This window comes from Osmerus eperlanus, chromosome 9, assembly GCF_963692335.1.
Source record: "Osmerus eperlanus chromosome 9, fOsmEpe2.1, whole genome shotgun sequence".
In the NCBI taxonomy this organism is placed as follows: domain Eukaryota; kingdom Metazoa; phylum Chordata; class Actinopteri; order Osmeriformes; family Osmeridae; genus Osmerus; species Osmerus eperlanus.
The window spans coordinates 11,189,032-11,206,500 of NC_085026.1; the positions used below are offsets into that span (position 1 = coordinate 11,189,032).

Consider the following 17,469-nt stretch of genomic DNA (forward strand, 5'->3'; position numbering starts at 1 on the left):
GAGACAGTTGTGAGGAGAAGCCTGCGTTGAGGCGTCACAGAGACAAGAAGCACACACGCGCACACACACGCGCACACACACGTTCTCCATTGGATTAGATCTTAGAAGATTGATAAATAGAAAATTCCAAGAGCTTTGAAGCCTGTTGGTGATAGAACAAAGACAGAGCCAGTACATGTCCAGGAACAAGTGAAGGATAGGGAAGGAGGGGGCTGGGAGAGGTAGAGACAGACAGACAGACAGACAGACAGACAGACAGACAGACAGACAGAGGGGGGTAAGCAGAAGTAACTGCATATGGTGCCAAAATCAATCCAGCTTTTCTGCATTCTCCACAACCCTGGACCCCAACACCCGACCAACAAACTGCTTCTAGGAAGAAGTTGTTTCCGAAAAAGTCAGACACAGGAAGAGAGACGCTTCCAAAAAAAACATGAAAGCATATAGTCTGAAAGACCATCATTGTGCCCGGCTAAACCACTTCCTATTATGACTCTGGGTGTCGCAATTTCAAACATAGGCTACATTCACAACACCCCAGTCCTCTCTATGCACATCAATACGAATCATTGTCGCTGTTAAAGAGGGACGCTTCAGTATTAGAAGATAGGCATCCTGTCCCATCTGTGACTGTACCATTGTGTTCCCACTGGCAGGGGGTGCCTGTCCCAAAACCTGACACTTGCAGGCCAAATGGTTATCTGGGTTGAGAAAGGTGGAGAAACAGGGGCAGTTGGAGAAGTCAACTCGACGCCAGACCTTACTTATCACACGTATTGGTGCTGGTGCCACCTTATATCCTGCCAGTGAAACTAGGAGTGTTATAATCCATGTAACACCTGTGTGATGAACGTTCACTTGTTCAACACTCAGACGCCATGACAGGCTGACACACAGCAGCCTCAGCGCCTCTGCTCAAAACGTCTTCTGGTTGGACATGGTGGATCTACTACAGTGTGCTTGTGGACTAGATGCCTGCAGACACACTAGAGGAAACGGTGCTTTGATCCTGAGTGTGCACACACACAGCCTACACACACACACACACACACACACACACACAATCTCACAATGTTTGATCCTGAGTCTGACACACACAAGACAAGCAGCAGACATGACCTCCACCCTGCCTCGCCTCCTGACCCTTGACCCCAGTACCTGGGAGTTTTCCCAGTGTTCTAGCACGCACGGAGGCGGTAAACTTGGTCATGAAATCGACTGTATTCCGACCCACCAGGATGCATTGAAAGGGGATGAGAACCACCTCCAAAACATTAAAATGTCAGTATGCACACACCTCAGAACCACTGGGAGGCAGGCAGTAGGGCTGTTCACCGTCGTTCTCAAAGATCTACAGAAAGAGAGAGAGAGAGGCGTTACAACAGATGTCAAAGAAAGTCAATCATTAATGAAACTGTACATGTATATTATATTATTCTTATTATATACTGTCCACACACATTGATATTATAGATCTAATTAAAAGTGTGCAGTCAGTCTTGAGCTTTGATACTATTTTGGTGCAGGCTTTAGCCTTTGAGGCTTCAGACGTTGTAATAAGCAGTGTGTGTGTGTGCATGTGTGTACACGTGTGTGTGCATGTGTGTGTGTGCATGGAGACACTAAGCTTATGCTCTTGTGTGGCAGAAGAAAAAAAAGGAGATGAAAGAGAAGACAGCCAAGCCCAGGGAAGAAAGGAAGAAGAACTCTCCACATCTCTGCCTCATCCCCCCTTTCCCTTCAACTTCTTAATCTCACCTTTCTTGATCTCCCCGCCCGCCCTCCCCTCCTCCCCCCCCCCTCCCCTAATGCCCATGTGATATAAGGCGTGTTGTGGCCGGAGTCTGACGCGAGGCTAAGCTGGGTGGTAAGGGTGACTCTGCAGGTCAACTCTGCTGACTCAGTGCAGACCCACGTTGGCTGTGTGAGGATTCCAACTGGAGTGTGCAAGAGTTAAAGACCATAGAAATGAAGAACAGTGTTTTCCTGTCTGCATGAAAGCTACAGAAAGTATGCTCAAAGGGTGAAGAAGCAAGGTAACCCATTTCAGGAAAACCCTGAAACACACACACACACACACACACACACACACAGTCCCCCCCTTTGACATCCTGTCGACACACTTTCGCATAGTCAAGCGGCTAAACAACCCTGTCTGCAAAAAAAAATCCCACTCGCTTTAGAACTCCTAAACTACTTCTTCCACAAATCCCTGGGCGCCTATCTGGCCTACTTCAGGCAGCCCGAACAGTCGCCAGCTCCCAACGGGGCATCCTATGTGACAGGGAGTGTGTCTGGCAGGGGGGGGGCATTTGGGAGACGTTGTGGTTTGGGAATTGCCGGAGTAAATCCGATTTGGGCTTCGTCAACACAGATGACTCAGTCACTAGTTCCTCTGTGGGAGGAGGACCTGGTGGAGGATGTTTACGCTCTAGGTAGAGAAATGGGAGGAGAGGAGGGACAGATAAAAGAGATGAAGTGGAAGAGACGTGTCGAGAAAAAGAGACGGCGAGGGAAGGAGACAGAAAAAGGTTCAAGATCAACAGTGAAGGGAATAGAAAGACACAAAGTGACAGGACAAAGTGAGAGAGAAGAAAAAGTCGATGTCTATAAGGGCAGTAAGTGTGTGTGTGTGTGTGTGTCTATGTTCTGATATCTAGAGACCTGGGCATTGTAAGAAGTTGAAATTCTCCGCATGTATTGCTTAGTACCCAAGAAAATGCAGCGTTTAGTGTGAAGTTGTTTGGGTTTGCAAGAAACAGATTTAAATAAATGCATTTACCACCATGTTGAGCTTCACTAAGCAATGGATATGGCAAGCCACCAATGGGCACTGCCCTAGTTTGATTTAAGTTAGAAGCTAAAGTAAGGTGGTCCAGTAGAAAGAAAGCATTCAGATTCCTCTCTATTAAACATGTGGTGAGTCCAGTGAATAGAACAGCCAGAGAGCCGGTGATGTCACACAACAAGGAGGAGCTGGGGTCCTCCCTAAAGACAGGGGGCAGTATCCTCTACACTGGGTCAGACTAGATCTTTACCATATCAGGTGATTCTGAAAACCTATTGATTTGTACCCAATTCAAATGCCATTACAAACATTTTCAACGTAAATGTTGCAAAAAGTTCCAAAACAGCTCTAGACCTAAAAACTCAAGAGGGAGATCCTACAGGGAGGGGGGAATGTGGGGCTGTTTAATATTTAGCGGCCTTACACAAACCATCTGTCTGGCGCTGCAAGGCTGAGGACAGCAGGCTGCAATTTACCACATATGGCTTTTAATAATTCATGCTACATTTCTGTCCTCGCCCGTCGCCACCTCGGCCTTCTGCACTGTGAAATGGAACTGGGCCTCATTAGGCTGGCCTGCTGGACAGCCACACCCACACACACACTGTGTGTAAGGATGCAGTGGGTGGGACAGCAAAGACCCCCTTTCATCTCCATTTAAGTCAGAGTAGGATCTGATGTTTGGAGCACCAAGGACGGTCAAGGACATGGTCCAACATCAAGATTTGTTGCAGTAGTCAGGAAAAAATTATAGATCAAGACCATATCAATCTCACATCTGCTGAACTCCCATTCATAAAAATTGATTTTTCTATAATAGGATTAAGGAAGGGAGAAAATTATTTTTTATGGTCTTGAGATGCATCTTAAATTAGACCACCTACAGCCCTGTACTTTTCCGGGCCAAACCTTCAGGCAAGAAAGGGTGGATTAGAACATCAGTAAATAATGAGTCTGTGTGTGTGTAATTGCTAACCTGTGAAGATTTCAAATCCCCCCCTCATCTGGACCTGGGTTTGGAATGTTTCCCAGTGTTTACACAGTAAGGGCAATATGCACTTAAAACTCAGAAGAGCTGATGAGCTTACACACTTGTAATAAACACAATTGCAATTAATGTGGGGAAACATGGGCTTGGACAGGTTGGGTAGGTTGAAACAAAGCTTGTGTGTGTGTGTGTGTGTGTGTGTGTGTGTGTGTGTGTGTGTGTGTGTGTGTGTGTGTGTGTGTGTGTGTGTGTGTGTGTGTGTGTGTGTGTGTGTGTGTGTGTGTGTGTGTGTAGTACCTGGGATACCGAGGGCCTCTTCTCGCGTCCTCTCCTGGTGAGGTTGTCCAGGCCCTTCAGGGAGGAGAAGAGGCCTCTCTTGCTGCGTGAGCGCTGGCTGAGCGACACGGAGCGTCTCCTCAGCGTGGCCTCGTCCCTGGAACAGATCTGGACAGCAGACACGCAGAGGAGTCACAACGAGGCAGCATTACCGCTTCCCAGTCAAGCTCAACCTGTATGCTTTGGGTCATTTTTGTCTCGTCCACAAATCCATTAGAGTGGCAAAGAATCACCAGTCAATCTACTAGAATTTCCATATTCCTTTTTCCACAAATTCCAAACATTCCACAAATTCCGATAACTCCAAAAGAGAATTCCTATGAAAGTCTACACACAAGTTCTACAGAGAATCCTGATTCCAGAGCCAGGTGTATGTCTCACCAGTGCGTGGAAGGACGAGACAGAGAAGATCCCCAGGCGCCCCAGGGCTGCTTTGGAGGGCCGGCTGGCTGCAGCCAACAGGCCTTTGGGGTTGGGTAGCTCGCCCCCCTGCAGGCTAGCCAGGTAACAGCGCATCCTGAACAGGTCCATATTGAACTTCTCCAGGTTCTGCTCCCACTGTTGAATCTGATACGGGGAGAGAGGGGTGGAGGGGAGGGGGTGATAGAGAGGAGAGGGGGTTTAGGGTCAGACGAGTGCATCCCATTAAAATACGATTGCTTGCAGATGTTGGTGTAGGGGAGGGGGTCTATATGTTGGAAGTGGAAGGCTGTGGGGTACCAGGGTTGATTGCAAGGGCTGGTGGAGTGTGTGTGTGTGTGTGTGTGTGTGTGTGTGTGTGTGTGTGTGTGTGTGTGTACACGCGTTAATCCCCATGTCTCTGTTATTCTATGTAATAAAAGTCATGGGAGCAGGATGATGATCAACAGGCTACTCTAAATCCCCCTGCCCTTTCTAAACACACACACACACACGTTACATTATATGGTATGAGAAGGTGCTTATTTTGTGAGCAAGAGGGGGTTCACTTTAATGAGGAAACAGTGAAGTTAAACGGCCCTCAGCATACAATTGTCTGCCCACAGTTTATTTACAATACAACACACTATGGAGTCTTCTTCTAATAAGACTCATTCACATTGGTGGAATTCCTCAAGCCCAGGAGGGATATGGGGGAGGAGAGTTGGTGTGAACCTATTGCATTCCGCAGGCTAAACAAAAGGTCACAGCAGTCATATCAGGAGCTAGCATAAAGCTGCAAGTTCAGGATGAGCTGATGAGATGAAGTTGTCAGCACTAACAGTTCAAGCCAGTAACATTTGGCTATGCAGCTAGGCACAGTCAACAAGAAAACATTTCCAGAAACACAATACCAGCATCTAGGAAAATTCTTAAAGTGTGCTTGATTTGGCTTGCCTCACTTTCACAGAACGCCAGCTCCGCATAACACCATAAAATCGGGTCAGGTAACTTTTCTTACACTGGACCTTAGGCGTCAGCAAATCCTCTGAGAGAAGGTCTTGCCATTGCTATTCCGAGGCCAATATAATAGTGTGTCCAGCACCGAGGAGGTGTTTAAATGAAGAGGAATTAAAATGTCAGTTAGGTAAACTCCTCTTCATTTCCAGTGGAAAGAATGAGAGGTGGATCAAGGTGTGATTGCTGGATACAGGGAGGACACATCCTCCGCAGCGAGAGGCAACCGTCGCAAGATTCATTTCATTCAGATAACGAGCCGTCTCTCTCCTTCCCGGGCCCACATGTCACAAGTCACACAGGCGGAAAATATCCTATTTGGAATATGTCAGTCTACTTCAGCATATCACTTGTTGTTTTCTATGAATATGCTTATGCTCTCGCATGCAGAGATAGCGAGAGGGTGGAAATGGCTTGAAGTGGAATGATGCATGTGCCTTCTGAGGAGAAGGTCTGCAAACCTCTGAGACATAGAATCACTGGTGGGGGCATTTAGGACCCAGCTGGCCTGGGAGTATTCTACTCCTATTGAAGCCCGTTAAAATAGGCAGGAATGGGCCAAACTCCTTCAAGATCCTCATCTCCCGTTAGTTTCCTCTCCGACATCTGCCCCCTCTTTCTTTAATGGCAGATCGTTCAGTCTTAAATGCAATACAGTCATTACTTAGGTTGGGTGGAGGTGAGGAGGACTGAAAAAAAGGCTGATGGCCTGGCACTGATTTCTGGAAAGGGGAAGATTGAGGGTAGGGGGGAGTAGGAAGACATCAAAGTGCCCTCTTGCAGGAACCAGCACACCCCTTCCCTCGACTCTCTTATCACCCCCCCCTCCCCCTTCAATTCATTATCAGCCCTAGGGCTCTCGTCTCATTCTAATCCCGCCCTTTCCCCTCTGACCCTTTATCATTGGCTCCAGACCATGTCCGTCTGTCTTGAGGTGCCCTAGCTAAGAGGAAACAGACCAGTTGAGACAGACAGGACTGGATGGACAGACATGGGTGAACCATCCTCAATGTCATTCTCATGGGTGCGTGAGCTAGTCATCTTTTTCCCAGAGAAAAGTTTACCAGCCATGTTACTTAACTTCTAGTTATAATAAGAATACATGACTGATTTGCTTTCATAAACCCCCCCAACTACCATCAGACCAAACACTGCTGCTAAAACCTCAACATGTCCAAATGGAGTCATATGCTTAGATTAGGAAGTACTCTGAGGCAGCCAAATTCACCTCCTTAATCACCCCACTCTATAAATCCTATTTTATCTACTCTTGCCCAGATGGGACTGGATAGGGGAGGGCTTTTATCCATTGTATATTAGCTGTTAGCTAGGTACCGTGGGCTAGTTTTAGCAGGCTGTTTGGGTCTGGCTCTCCCCTCCGGCTCAGAGACCATAATGCTTGTTGAGAGCCCATTACTGTAAACATCTGGATTCCTAATCTAATGCTATGGGAGAAAGCTAGTCCTTTGAGTGCGTGCTTTGGGACCATTAGATTTAGGCCAATTCTCCCGCTTCTCAAAATAAGTTGTTGTTTTTTTTCACTGCATTTTTTCTAAAACGAAATAACACATAGTGGTTGTGAGAGTTTAAATTACTACCCTGATGCAGAAGAGAAATTAAAATCGCTGAATTGAAATGTTCTTCCAAACATAACCACCCGCATTATCATAAACCCCGGGCTCCTCCTGCTTGAAGTCACCACTTCCTTGACCTCCCCTTCCAACACTTCAAGCTCCCCCTCCTCCACGCCCATTTCTACCTCCTCTTCCTCCCCCCTCCTCCCCTCAGCACCTCTCCCGCTCACCTGGTTCTCGATGGCCTTGCGGTTCTTGGGGTCGTGGACCACGGTGAGCTGCAGCTCTGCCATCTTCTTCATCTTGCCGTCCATGTCGATCTTCTGCAGCAGGCCGCGGACCTGGCTCCTCAGCAGGCGCGGCGTGTCCTCCTTACCGTGACGCTTGGCGAACAGCGAGGCGCTGGCCGAGTGGATGGCCGTCGTCCAGTTTTCCAGGTCTGTCTGGTTACTGGCCTGGGGGTGAGGGTGCGTGTGTGTGTGGGAGGGGGGAGGGAGGGCAGGAGAAGGAGGTGACACGTTTTTACTACTAGGATGCTGATGTACAGTATTAGAGCAGTTGTAAAACTAGCTGCTGTAATATGATTGACCATTTTCACTGTAATACTTGGAACACAAGATTAGAATTTTGTTGTTCCTAAACACCATAGAAATCCTCATCTTCATTAGCATCATCCCCATCAAGTATGTATTGTTGGTTTAGATTATTTATGATAGGTTTAGCTCATATGGACCATTAAGAGGATCAGGACCAAAGGATTCCAGTGTACCTGTCCTTTTTACAAATGAGAAATAAACTTGAGTCATTCTGAGTACCAGCTAGTAGCCGGTTATGTTCTCAGTTGTGTTTCCATGCTGTGAATGTGGTGAGATGAGAGGGGCGAGTGACTCATGGGAAAACTCAGAGCTCTGCGCTGTTTCACTTTATAGAGTGGATGGTTTCCTAACTGCACTGATGTAAACTCCACCTCAGCATTTCATGAAGGCTGACCCTGAACACCACAACGGGAACCTCTTCTTCTTCTTCTTCTTCTTCAATTGCAAGGGGAAGCTTGTAAACGTGACCATAAGAGTCAAATGTGACTTTTAGCATTCAACGGTGGATGAGGTCAGTAATGTTGGTATTGTTTGCTCCGACACTCAAGCTAGAGAGTCAAACTGTATTCTCTTAATATCAATGTTCTCCCCGTTGGATTGGACATGCGGATAGACACAATAAACACACAGTTTGCATCTGCGTACGTAAGTGAGCACGACTATGCGACACTGCTAGGCATTACAAAACCACTCAAGAGACAAGGCCTGTATAAATGTACCCATTTACTACCATTAGACACAGCCTGTCTACTCTCATAGCACACTACACGATGAGGGTCACGTCAAAACGGCGCTTGGCTGCCCAAGCAGGAAGGGGACCGTCAAACGAGCCAGCCTCGGCGCACACACACGCACCAACATTCCACTGTGGTTTCTGGTTCTTATTTGTGTGTTGGATGGGACACGGGTCTTTGCGAGGCAGCCAGAAGAGCCATATGTGTGGAGTCGGAACAGACAAGCCCAGCATGCACTGGGAGGGAGGTGCGCATCGCTGACTCACTAGGGAGTCATCACTGATGCTGGGACCTCTCAAACGAGCCGAGCACCGTTGGGCGTTTCTGTCTGGTGTGTTTGGGCACTGCATGGGGGAGGGCTCTCGTGTGTGGTGTGTTGGTGTGTTTGTTTGTGCGTCTGCGTGCAATGGTGTGGAGCCAGGGTTGCTCACCTGGAAGAGGTAGACATCCCCGTAGGTGTTGCTGAGGCAGAAGACGTTCTCCTTCTTGGGGTGCTCGGGGACGGCCTGGACAATGCTGTCTTCGGCCAGCAGGGCGTAGCGGGGAGACAGCTCCTGCTCGGGAGAGCCCCTCCCGTAGGTCTCATAGAAGAGGAGAGTACAGCCTGGAGGAGAGGCGGAGGAGGGTGGTTAGAACAAATGCAAACATGCGAGGTATTTGTATATTGGGTATAGAAACGTGTCCTTGTCTCCCTCCTTTGTTCTAAGTACTTTAGATACTTTGTGGATGAGTAGGCGGAAGGAAACTCACACACACACACTGGCTGAAGATTATCTATTTAGCCGCTAAATGCTACAACATAATTCCTTGTAAGCTTTTAGGGGTAGCGGAGGATCAGGTGAAGTCAATAGCAAATGTAATGTGCTGAGGCTAAAGGCTGAGGCTAAGTAGAGGAGGTGTGTTCTGCCAAGGACATGGTGCCTGTCTTCAGGAGAACCATGCGATGGCAGGGTGAGTAACTCTAAAATACTAGGCCACCGTTCTCTCAAGTTGAATACACGTCGACTTCCATGTACAAAGAAACTATTCTTTGTCTTCTGCGTCAGAATCCTACAAATAAATGTCGGTGGAGTTCACTTGCTGCCAGGTTTGGCATTTGTGATGTCAATAGGTGTTCTTGGTAAATGGTAATGGAGTGCTCTTGGGTTCTCAATTCCAGTGAAATAGTGAATAACAGCTTCAATATTGCCCACATAAAAAAATTATATGTCAGAGTGCCTCCAACTTCTCGCCCCCCCCCCCCCCCCCCCCCCCCCAGGCTCACCTTTCAGCGTGACCCAGTACTGCTTCCACTTGCGACGGTTGACCTGCTCCAGCTTCCTGTCCTTGTGCAGGGTGAGGAGGGGCTTGAAGTACAGCCACCCCGCCCTCCTCACCACGCCCTGCTCCTTCTCAAACAGCATGTCCAGCTGCTCCAAGGATCCCTCCACCGACTCGCTGCTGCTCTCCCCCTCCTCCGTGCCCGTGGAGGGATCTCGCCTCTCGGCCCGTCTGCCAGCTCCGCCCCCACTCCCCCCACTCCCCTGGTTGGTACCGGTACCGATCTCAAGTTCCCTCATGAAATTCTGGTAGATGTTCTGCCGGAGGGAGTCGCTGCCTGGCTGGTGGAGTGCGCCTGCAGACTGGGCCCGGGAGGCCCCTCCTACGGGGTTCCCTGGGAGCCACAGCAGGCTGGAGACCTGCGAGGGGGAGCTGGTGTCAGCTGTGAGGCCATCCACCCCACTGTCAAAGGTCTCACTCGGATCCTTATACCTGGGGTCCTGGAAAGAGGGAGAGGAGACAGAGTAAAGAGAATGAGGACAGGGACAATGAAGTGAGCGCATTTGAGGAAGTGAGGGGAAGGTTTACATTTTTTTTTTTTTATTAAGAGGCAAACAAAGTTTGAGGAGAGATATTTTGGGAGAACTTTCATTTGTGGTGCGTCTTGATCCCAGTAGAACACTTCATGGAATTGCACACTTTCATTGCTAATGAAAGCTGTCCAGCACTTCAATAGATTGCCGGATTGATTCATCCCTGGCAAACAGCTGAAGAGCACTTCAAACACACACACACAATCCAGAGCCCTTCTTCTGCAACCCTCTCAGTCGGCCTCCACCAGCCTTGCTCAGTGTCAGGCTACACCACTCTCACTTCTCCATCACTGACATCTCCCTTTCACCTTTCTACCTTCCTCCATCTACTCTGTGTTCCCCAATACCATACGCTCCAGCCTCCAGGCTGCCCTAGCCCCACTCTGTCCTTTCTCACTCTTTACACTCTCACTGTTCCATTCTTCGTCAGGCTGCTGCAGCTGCTTCTCGTTAGGGGGGTGTTTTGGGGTCTGGCTTGCAGGTCACACTGTGACCCTAAACCCACTACTGAGCCCCGGAGCCCAGGAGAGGGGAACCAGAGCTGGATCCCCTCCCGGGCTGAGCCTGGCTGCTGAAAGGCGGCAGCACGGTTTGCCTGTTTGATATACTACTCCAGGGGCAATGGTGGTCAGATTAGCCCCAGTAGGGGTGATAAGAGCCTGACTTGAAACCCAGAGGAGAGCGCCCCAGACAAGGGTAAACGTGGGGGTGGAGCGGGCCCCTGAACCTGCATAGTTTTGGGGGTCCGCATGGGCCAACTTCCGAACAGAGAAACCCACTGAATGTGTCAGCGTGCGTCTTATAAACGACCCTGAGTCGCCCCCAATTAAAGTAAACACGGCCCAGTTAGAAAGTCACACTCAAATACAGGCCTGAGAGGAATTCACAGTTTGGGGCTGTTAGCTGAAAGAGAGCATTTATCTCTAAAAATAGAGCTAAGCTCGTTGTTATTCTGCAGTGAGACCTATGGGCGTCTGAGGCATACATTTGGTACAGTTTCTGGCGCTGGACAAAGGTAGAGAAAAGACGGGAGTAACCTCAGCTATGGTTCAAAGTCAAACCAAAAACTTAAGCGGAATAGAATGACTTCGAAACATCAATGTAAACATGCCGCTCCTGCCCCACCTAGAGAGGTACAGCAGGTAGCTGTCTCACTGAAACCTACCGGAAAGCTGTGGGCCTCAAGCTCTTCCTTAAATGAGTTAATCACCAGCACATGCCCTAAGATTACCGGGGCTATACAGAGTGCCAGGAGGCTGGAGAGGACACTCACAAGAAGGGAGGCTTGTGTGAGAGGCAAGTTTCCCTAGGGGGTCACACAGGCTGTGTGTACAGCAGGTCCTGGTGTTTTGTCTCAATGTGTTTGTGGGGTAAGACCAGTCTATCCGTACACCTCGATTACACAACTGAAGACAGGTTGGATAGAGGCATCACCAAACCATACAAACCACCATGACCACATCCTGTCCAGAGGGAAGGAGGCAGGGGGTTCTTAAATCTTCATCTGGGACTTTCACTCAAACCAGGGCTTTTCAAAGGCCTTCATCAAATTTCCCTGGCATTATGTGAAAAGCATTTACACATTTCATAAGGTAATTAAATCAAAGCATATAGTTTGATTTCAAGCTTCAAAGTCATCTCAGTTTAAGTTAATTTGAGAACATGTAATGACGCTCATTTGGGGGAATTCACTTTTTAGCTGAAAATACAATAGAAGATGTCTTCATTCTAAGCTGCCATGTCGAATCCAGTAACGTGCTGTCACAGAGGCTGTTCTGACAGATTGTTCAATAATACCTTACTTGTGATATGGTGACGGCAACGACTCGTGGCTATTCTCAACCCTGTGAAGAGAGACAGCATCCTGGTGTCATCTGACTGACCCAGTGCAGTCCGGTTCTCAGTAGCCCATCTTTCCTAATGCAATACTGCAAGACAACACCCTCCTGCGACCTACTTCGTACTCCTCTACATGCCTTGGGAAGGATCCACCACGCTCAACGTTTCTCAAATGTCAGCTCACGCCCCGTTTGAACCACTCAGCAACATGGTGAATAACAGAGTCCTAACAAACAACTCAAGTAGGATGAGTGATATAGGATCAATCCTGCTGCATTGATCACAATGCTATGCTATATCCCAAAATACAGATACAGGATTAACCAAAAGATGGGTACTGAAATATACCTGTCCTTGTCATCAATGGAATACAATACTCCCTGGGATCTCTCAATCACCATTACAGTACTGGTAAAAACACATAACAAAACCATTTTAGTTTACCCACCCAGAAGAAGTCATCATGAGATCTGTAAATCATCCCTTGGCTCTTCATCCTCAGGTCTACAATCTACTGTCTGTTGTACCGAACACCTCGCATCACTATGAGCCTTCACAAAGCCCCGCCTGTGTCCCAAAATGACATTTTGGTGCTACCCTGCTGCGCTGTGTCCTCAGACAGCTGGTGGCATGGTGATAACGACCAGGGACGCTGTTCCACTCCTGTGACGTGACTTCCTCCACTGTGGCATGTGGCCCGGTAACAGCCCGGCTAGCCAAGAACTTGTGAGGACACAGCTAGTTCTTCCATAACATGCTGGGGTAGGGGGGTGGTGGTGCTTGGTCTACAACTAATAAGCATGCAAGCTACAACGCTACTCACAAAACTAGTTTCCAAACACACAGACCACTAGTCAATAACTAAATGTTGATGATAAAACCATTTTTCTATTTCTGTATATTTCAGAAATCTATTGAGGAGAATGATGAATATTGTAATCAAGAGTGTGTGACGGACAAAGGAAGTTGTATGTCTATAGATCTCTTAACCCTAACCCGCAGTCACATGTTCCGCTTTGCAGCGTCTACAGGATGGAATGGAACCTGACAGGTGAAACGTTTACAGAACCAGCAGCTGTGTCACTTACCAGGCTGACCTGAGACTTCCTCTTCTTCCTGCTGAGACTTCCTGTCCAGTCGCTGAGGCGTCTCATGCGGCTCCTGATGGAGTCCTTCTTCATGGTACTGGTCTCCCGGCTGGCCCGGTCCTGCTCCTGCTCTGGATCCTCCTCCTGGTTCTGGGCCCTGGCTTTGCGGCAGGGCAGGGTGTAGGATGAGTACTGCCTCGCCTCTGGACACTCCTCCTCCGTTGGCACGTCCAGAACCGAGGCAAAGGAGGCCCGGTGGTGCCTCTGCACCTGAGGTGGGTCCTGGTACTGGCCAGATAGGTCCTTTGCTGAGGGGAAGGTGGCAGCCATTTTGGGGTCCCTGTAGAGGTCGGAGATGGACATGGGGCTGTCGAGTTGGAGGGCCGAGTCGTTGCAGAGGGTCCTGCTGGAGGAGCAGGGGGGGTCCTGGTCGCAGAGCTCCGCACTGGGCCCCCAGGGGGAGTCATACCAGGAGCCATCAGAGCTAAGAGAGCTGCCCTTGCTGGTCCTGGCGGTGGACGTGGAGGAGGTGGCAGGAGGAGCTCCATGGTGGGCTTCAGGTCTCCTGGTGCTGGAGCCAGGCAGCCGGGGGCTGGAGGTGGCATCCAGGTTGGGGGAGAACTTGAGGAGCTGGACGGGCCCAGAGGCCTCGTCCAGAAGAAGGGCTCCAGGGGAGGTGTTGGTGAACTCCACCCTCAGGCTGCCGTCCTTCTTGATCACCACCCTGGGACTGCTCTGCTCCTCCAGAGAACTGTGAGCGTCCCCACCCACATTCGGGGCGTTACCATTCAACTCCCCCCCGTAAGGCCCGTCCTCGTACGGGCTGCCCTCGTAAGAGTACTCATTCTCAGTTTGCCGATGCGAGCGTCCTTCCGGCGGACAGCGCTCAGGAGATCCGTGCCAGCAGTTTCCGTTGGGGCTGCCCTTCGCCCCCTTAGTGACGTAATCGTAATGGCGGGAGACGTATGGCTGACTGCTCTTGTGAGGGGAGAGGCAATCACGGCCCACGGCCCTCGTCTTGTAGCCCGAGCCCCCCGGGCCACCTTTCCACCACGTATGTGGGCACAGCACGTCCTCTTTGGCTGAGCGGAACTTAAGTGAGTATGGCTTTTGTTTCCCTGGGAGGATGCAGCTGGGGCCCTTGGCGCCCTGAATGCTGTACTGGCTCTCTGAGTTTCCCATCGCGATCTGGAGGGCACGGAGTGAAACGGCGTTAGAACCACAGACAAGGCTACATCATGCTACGCTACACCATACTACATACAGTATTACCAGCACCATCTCTCTCTTTCTTATAAAGATTACATATTTTGCACTTTCCATGTAAAAACACAGTTTAAGCGTTGACGGTATATATCCTGCAAGATTACAGTTGGCAGATTACAGTTGGTAGTTAAATAATGTGTCTCATACAGAGTTTAGACATCAAAAGCAGCATACAGCTCTCCTGTTAAAGACCCCCCACAAGTCACAGCTGCACATATTCACAAAAAGCCATTAGCTCACTACTCTTACTGACACACTATACCTATGAGAGACTACAGTCGCCTTAATGACTTCCAACAGCTCAACGTCGGAAAGACAAAAAAAGGGCTTCAAATTGCCCAAAACGCAAAGCTAAAACGTCTCATAATTACATAGTCGTCCTGTTCTCGTTTTCCCCCTCCTCTGATGAAAACAGAGTGTGACCAACGAGCCTCAAGCTGTTACGGCTCCTATGTGTGACAGACGGTGTGAAACCACTTCCAGAGAGATTCCTGAAGTTCCTGGATCTGCGATGGAGAGGCGAGAAGACCTCTGATGTTTGTTTGATTTTGAAGACGCGTGGACGTGTTAACTCAGACAAACACCATGTTATGTAGTTGCAGCCTGATTGCTATACAAGACCAATTACATAATTCTAGTGCAGTAAGCAATGCAATGATGACTCTAACCCAGTCTAAAGCTCTGGGCTGCATTACCCTGCTAAGTGGCTTGACTCTAATCACCTCATCAGAGCCTCTACAGCCACATAAAACAACAAGGTCCTGAGCAAGGCTCTGACTTACCTCTTCTAGAGTGCCTTGTCAAAACCCATTACTCCAGCGGACATGGTGCTGCTCTCCTCTTCTCTCAAAGCAGACTCCTTCCCTCGCGGTCACACTCATCTGGGAGAGAAGGGAACACAACGGGTGGGAGTTAGCGGCCAAGCTCTCGTGACGACACCACAGCCGCTCAGCATGGGAGCAGACAGAGTGACCGGCTCCACGTTTGATAACAGGTGTGCTAATTAGAGGCTGAATCCTAATCCACAGGCTCCGAGGAGAGAGGGCCGTCTGTTTATTTACTTATTAAAAAGGTGACAATTCAAGGAAAAAGATCAAACGATTATACAGTGAAGCCATGAAAATCTCTGTTTACAAGTTGGGGGGCACCAAAAGTATTATGTAAAAGAAGGTCCTACATAACATTCAGATGATCAGAACTAGAAGCAGACACACACAACTGTCGTACTCCAGACTCCAGAATGTTCCTCAGCATCATTCTCTTTAGTCACCATGTTACGTGTCAAACCAGGTCTGCTGAGTACAGTCCAGTGCCACGCTGCCTGACTACTGTAGAAACACACTCCTCCCTTTCCAATTCAAACCCTCCTTAGTTTGCCCCCTCCAGTCCAGACCAAACATTACTCGCATTTTTCCAACTCCGCAAGAACTCTGACGTCTTCCTCGATCGGTTGGGAAAGTTTCTGAAAGGCGGCTACAGTTTGTCTCCCTGTTTATTTTTAAACACTCAAATTCCGGCCTTTTTTTTTCTTTTTTTCACTGCCAAGTTTATCTAGGGGTGGATTCCAAAAACAGAAATGGTTGGAGAGGTTTTCCCTCAGGCTGGGAGCTGAGACACAGCATGGCCTTCTGTACACAACACGTCTACACCTATGGACAGTAAGAGGAACCTTCACAAAGCAGCCAGCTAAACAGCAAGCACAATATGACTGGATATGTGTGTGTGTGTGTGTGTGTGTGTGTGTGTGTGTGTGTGTGTGTGTGTGTGTGTGTGTGTGTGTGTGTGTGTGTGTGTGTGTGTGTACGTGTTTGCACATGTGTGTGAGGCTATAGTATAAAAGGGCAACTGTCTGGAAGCTAACCTTGGGGATTAGCTAATCTGAGGCATTACCACAGTTTCTCTCTCCTAAAATGACCTCTGACTGGACAAAGTTGAGCAGGATAAGAGTATGGGAAAATGAGTTTTTGTGGAATTTTTCAGTTCCGGCCCTAGGTAAGAGATAAGATGGTAAAAAGCTCAAATTATAAAGTATTAATGTTATTAACAAAATTACAAAGTCAAAGTATTGTCATTATTTGGAATGAATAATTGAACTTCTAAATTCTGTCCGTAGAGAGAGGGAGATGCAAAAAAAAGACAAAAAAAATAAGAATAAGAGAGGCGTGTAAGATCACATGAAATGAGGGAGACAGAAAGGGAGGGAGTATTAGACACAGACACTTCAGTAACCAAACAGGCACGTCTTTGCCCATGTGAAGCTTGACCTTGCCAACAGCACACCAAGGCTCTCGGACTCTCAAAACAGCTTTTCTGGGGCTCTGATAAAAGTTTTCCCAGGGTTGCCAACTTAAGACCAGAGACCACGTGTCCTATGGAGGAGAGCCAGCACCGGTCATGGGTGACTGCTAAACTGCACTTGACCATTTTTTTTTTTTTGAGCTGCAAGAACCTGGGTAGCTCTGCTCAGCCATTGGACAGCTTGGGGAAATTGGACATCCATCTCTCACAACTAAATTAAACGTTCATCCATCAGAGCTGTAGAGAGGTAAGCTCTCGACATTTCCAGTGACTAGGCATGATTATGAGACTGGCATACGCACAGGTTAGCCCTAAAGCCTGGCACAGAATGAAAAGAGCTGCAAGTACTAGTCAATAGGGAGAACCCAAACAATGCTGTTCAGGGGCAAAGTTAGACAGCCCCAGCTGCTGAGTGTGACATCGAGGTCTCTTGAGTCTGACACAGTGTCTGCTTTCTTTCAGTGTCAGTTTTACTGACAAGTCTTACAAAGTTGCCCTATTCAGGCAAAGGAAGTCTTTTGATAGAAAGATTCAGACGGGTGTGCGCGCATGCACACACCCACACACACACACACACACTTGTTGTAGACGTCTGCCTGCTGCTGTGGGCTGGACTAGAGTATTGAGCCGCCGGTTTGTAAAAGAGACCAAGTCCACTCCCCCCACCCCCCCGAACTGGCCCCCTTGAACTCC

The 17,469-nt window shown here is 48.7% G+C and overlaps 1 protein-coding gene across 5 annotated transcripts in view; it reads right to left on the reverse strand.

Moving 5' to 3' along the window:
- Window positions 1–17,469, reverse strand: part of tiam2a (TIAM Rac1 associated GEF 2a) — a 64,951-nt gene that overhangs the window by 27,140 nt on the left and 20,342 nt on the right. For 4 of the 5 annotated variants that reach the window (XM_062468934.1, XM_062468932.1, XM_062468935.1 and 1 more), the window contains exons 2-9: window positions 15,261–15,359; window positions 13,213–14,400; window positions 9,697–10,192; window positions 8,864–9,036; window positions 7,333–7,557; window positions 4,494–4,679; window positions 4,074–4,220; window positions 1,298–1,351 (exon numbers count right to left, since the gene is read on the reverse strand). In XM_062468934.1, coding sequence (XP_062324918.1) covers window positions 1,298–1,351; window positions 4,074–4,220; window positions 4,494–4,679; window positions 7,333–7,557; window positions 8,864–9,036; window positions 9,697–10,192; window positions 13,213–14,394 — 2,463 coding nt within the window. In that variant the 5' untranslated portion in view covers window positions 14,395–14,400; window positions 15,261–15,359. Of the gene's footprint in view, window positions 1–1,297; window positions 1,352–4,073; window positions 4,221–4,493; window positions 4,680–7,332; window positions 7,558–8,863; window positions 9,037–9,696; window positions 10,193–12,572; window positions 12,690–13,212; window positions 14,401–15,260; window positions 15,360–17,469 lie in introns of those variants that run through there. The other variant, XM_062468936.1, reaches the window with a different exon arrangement.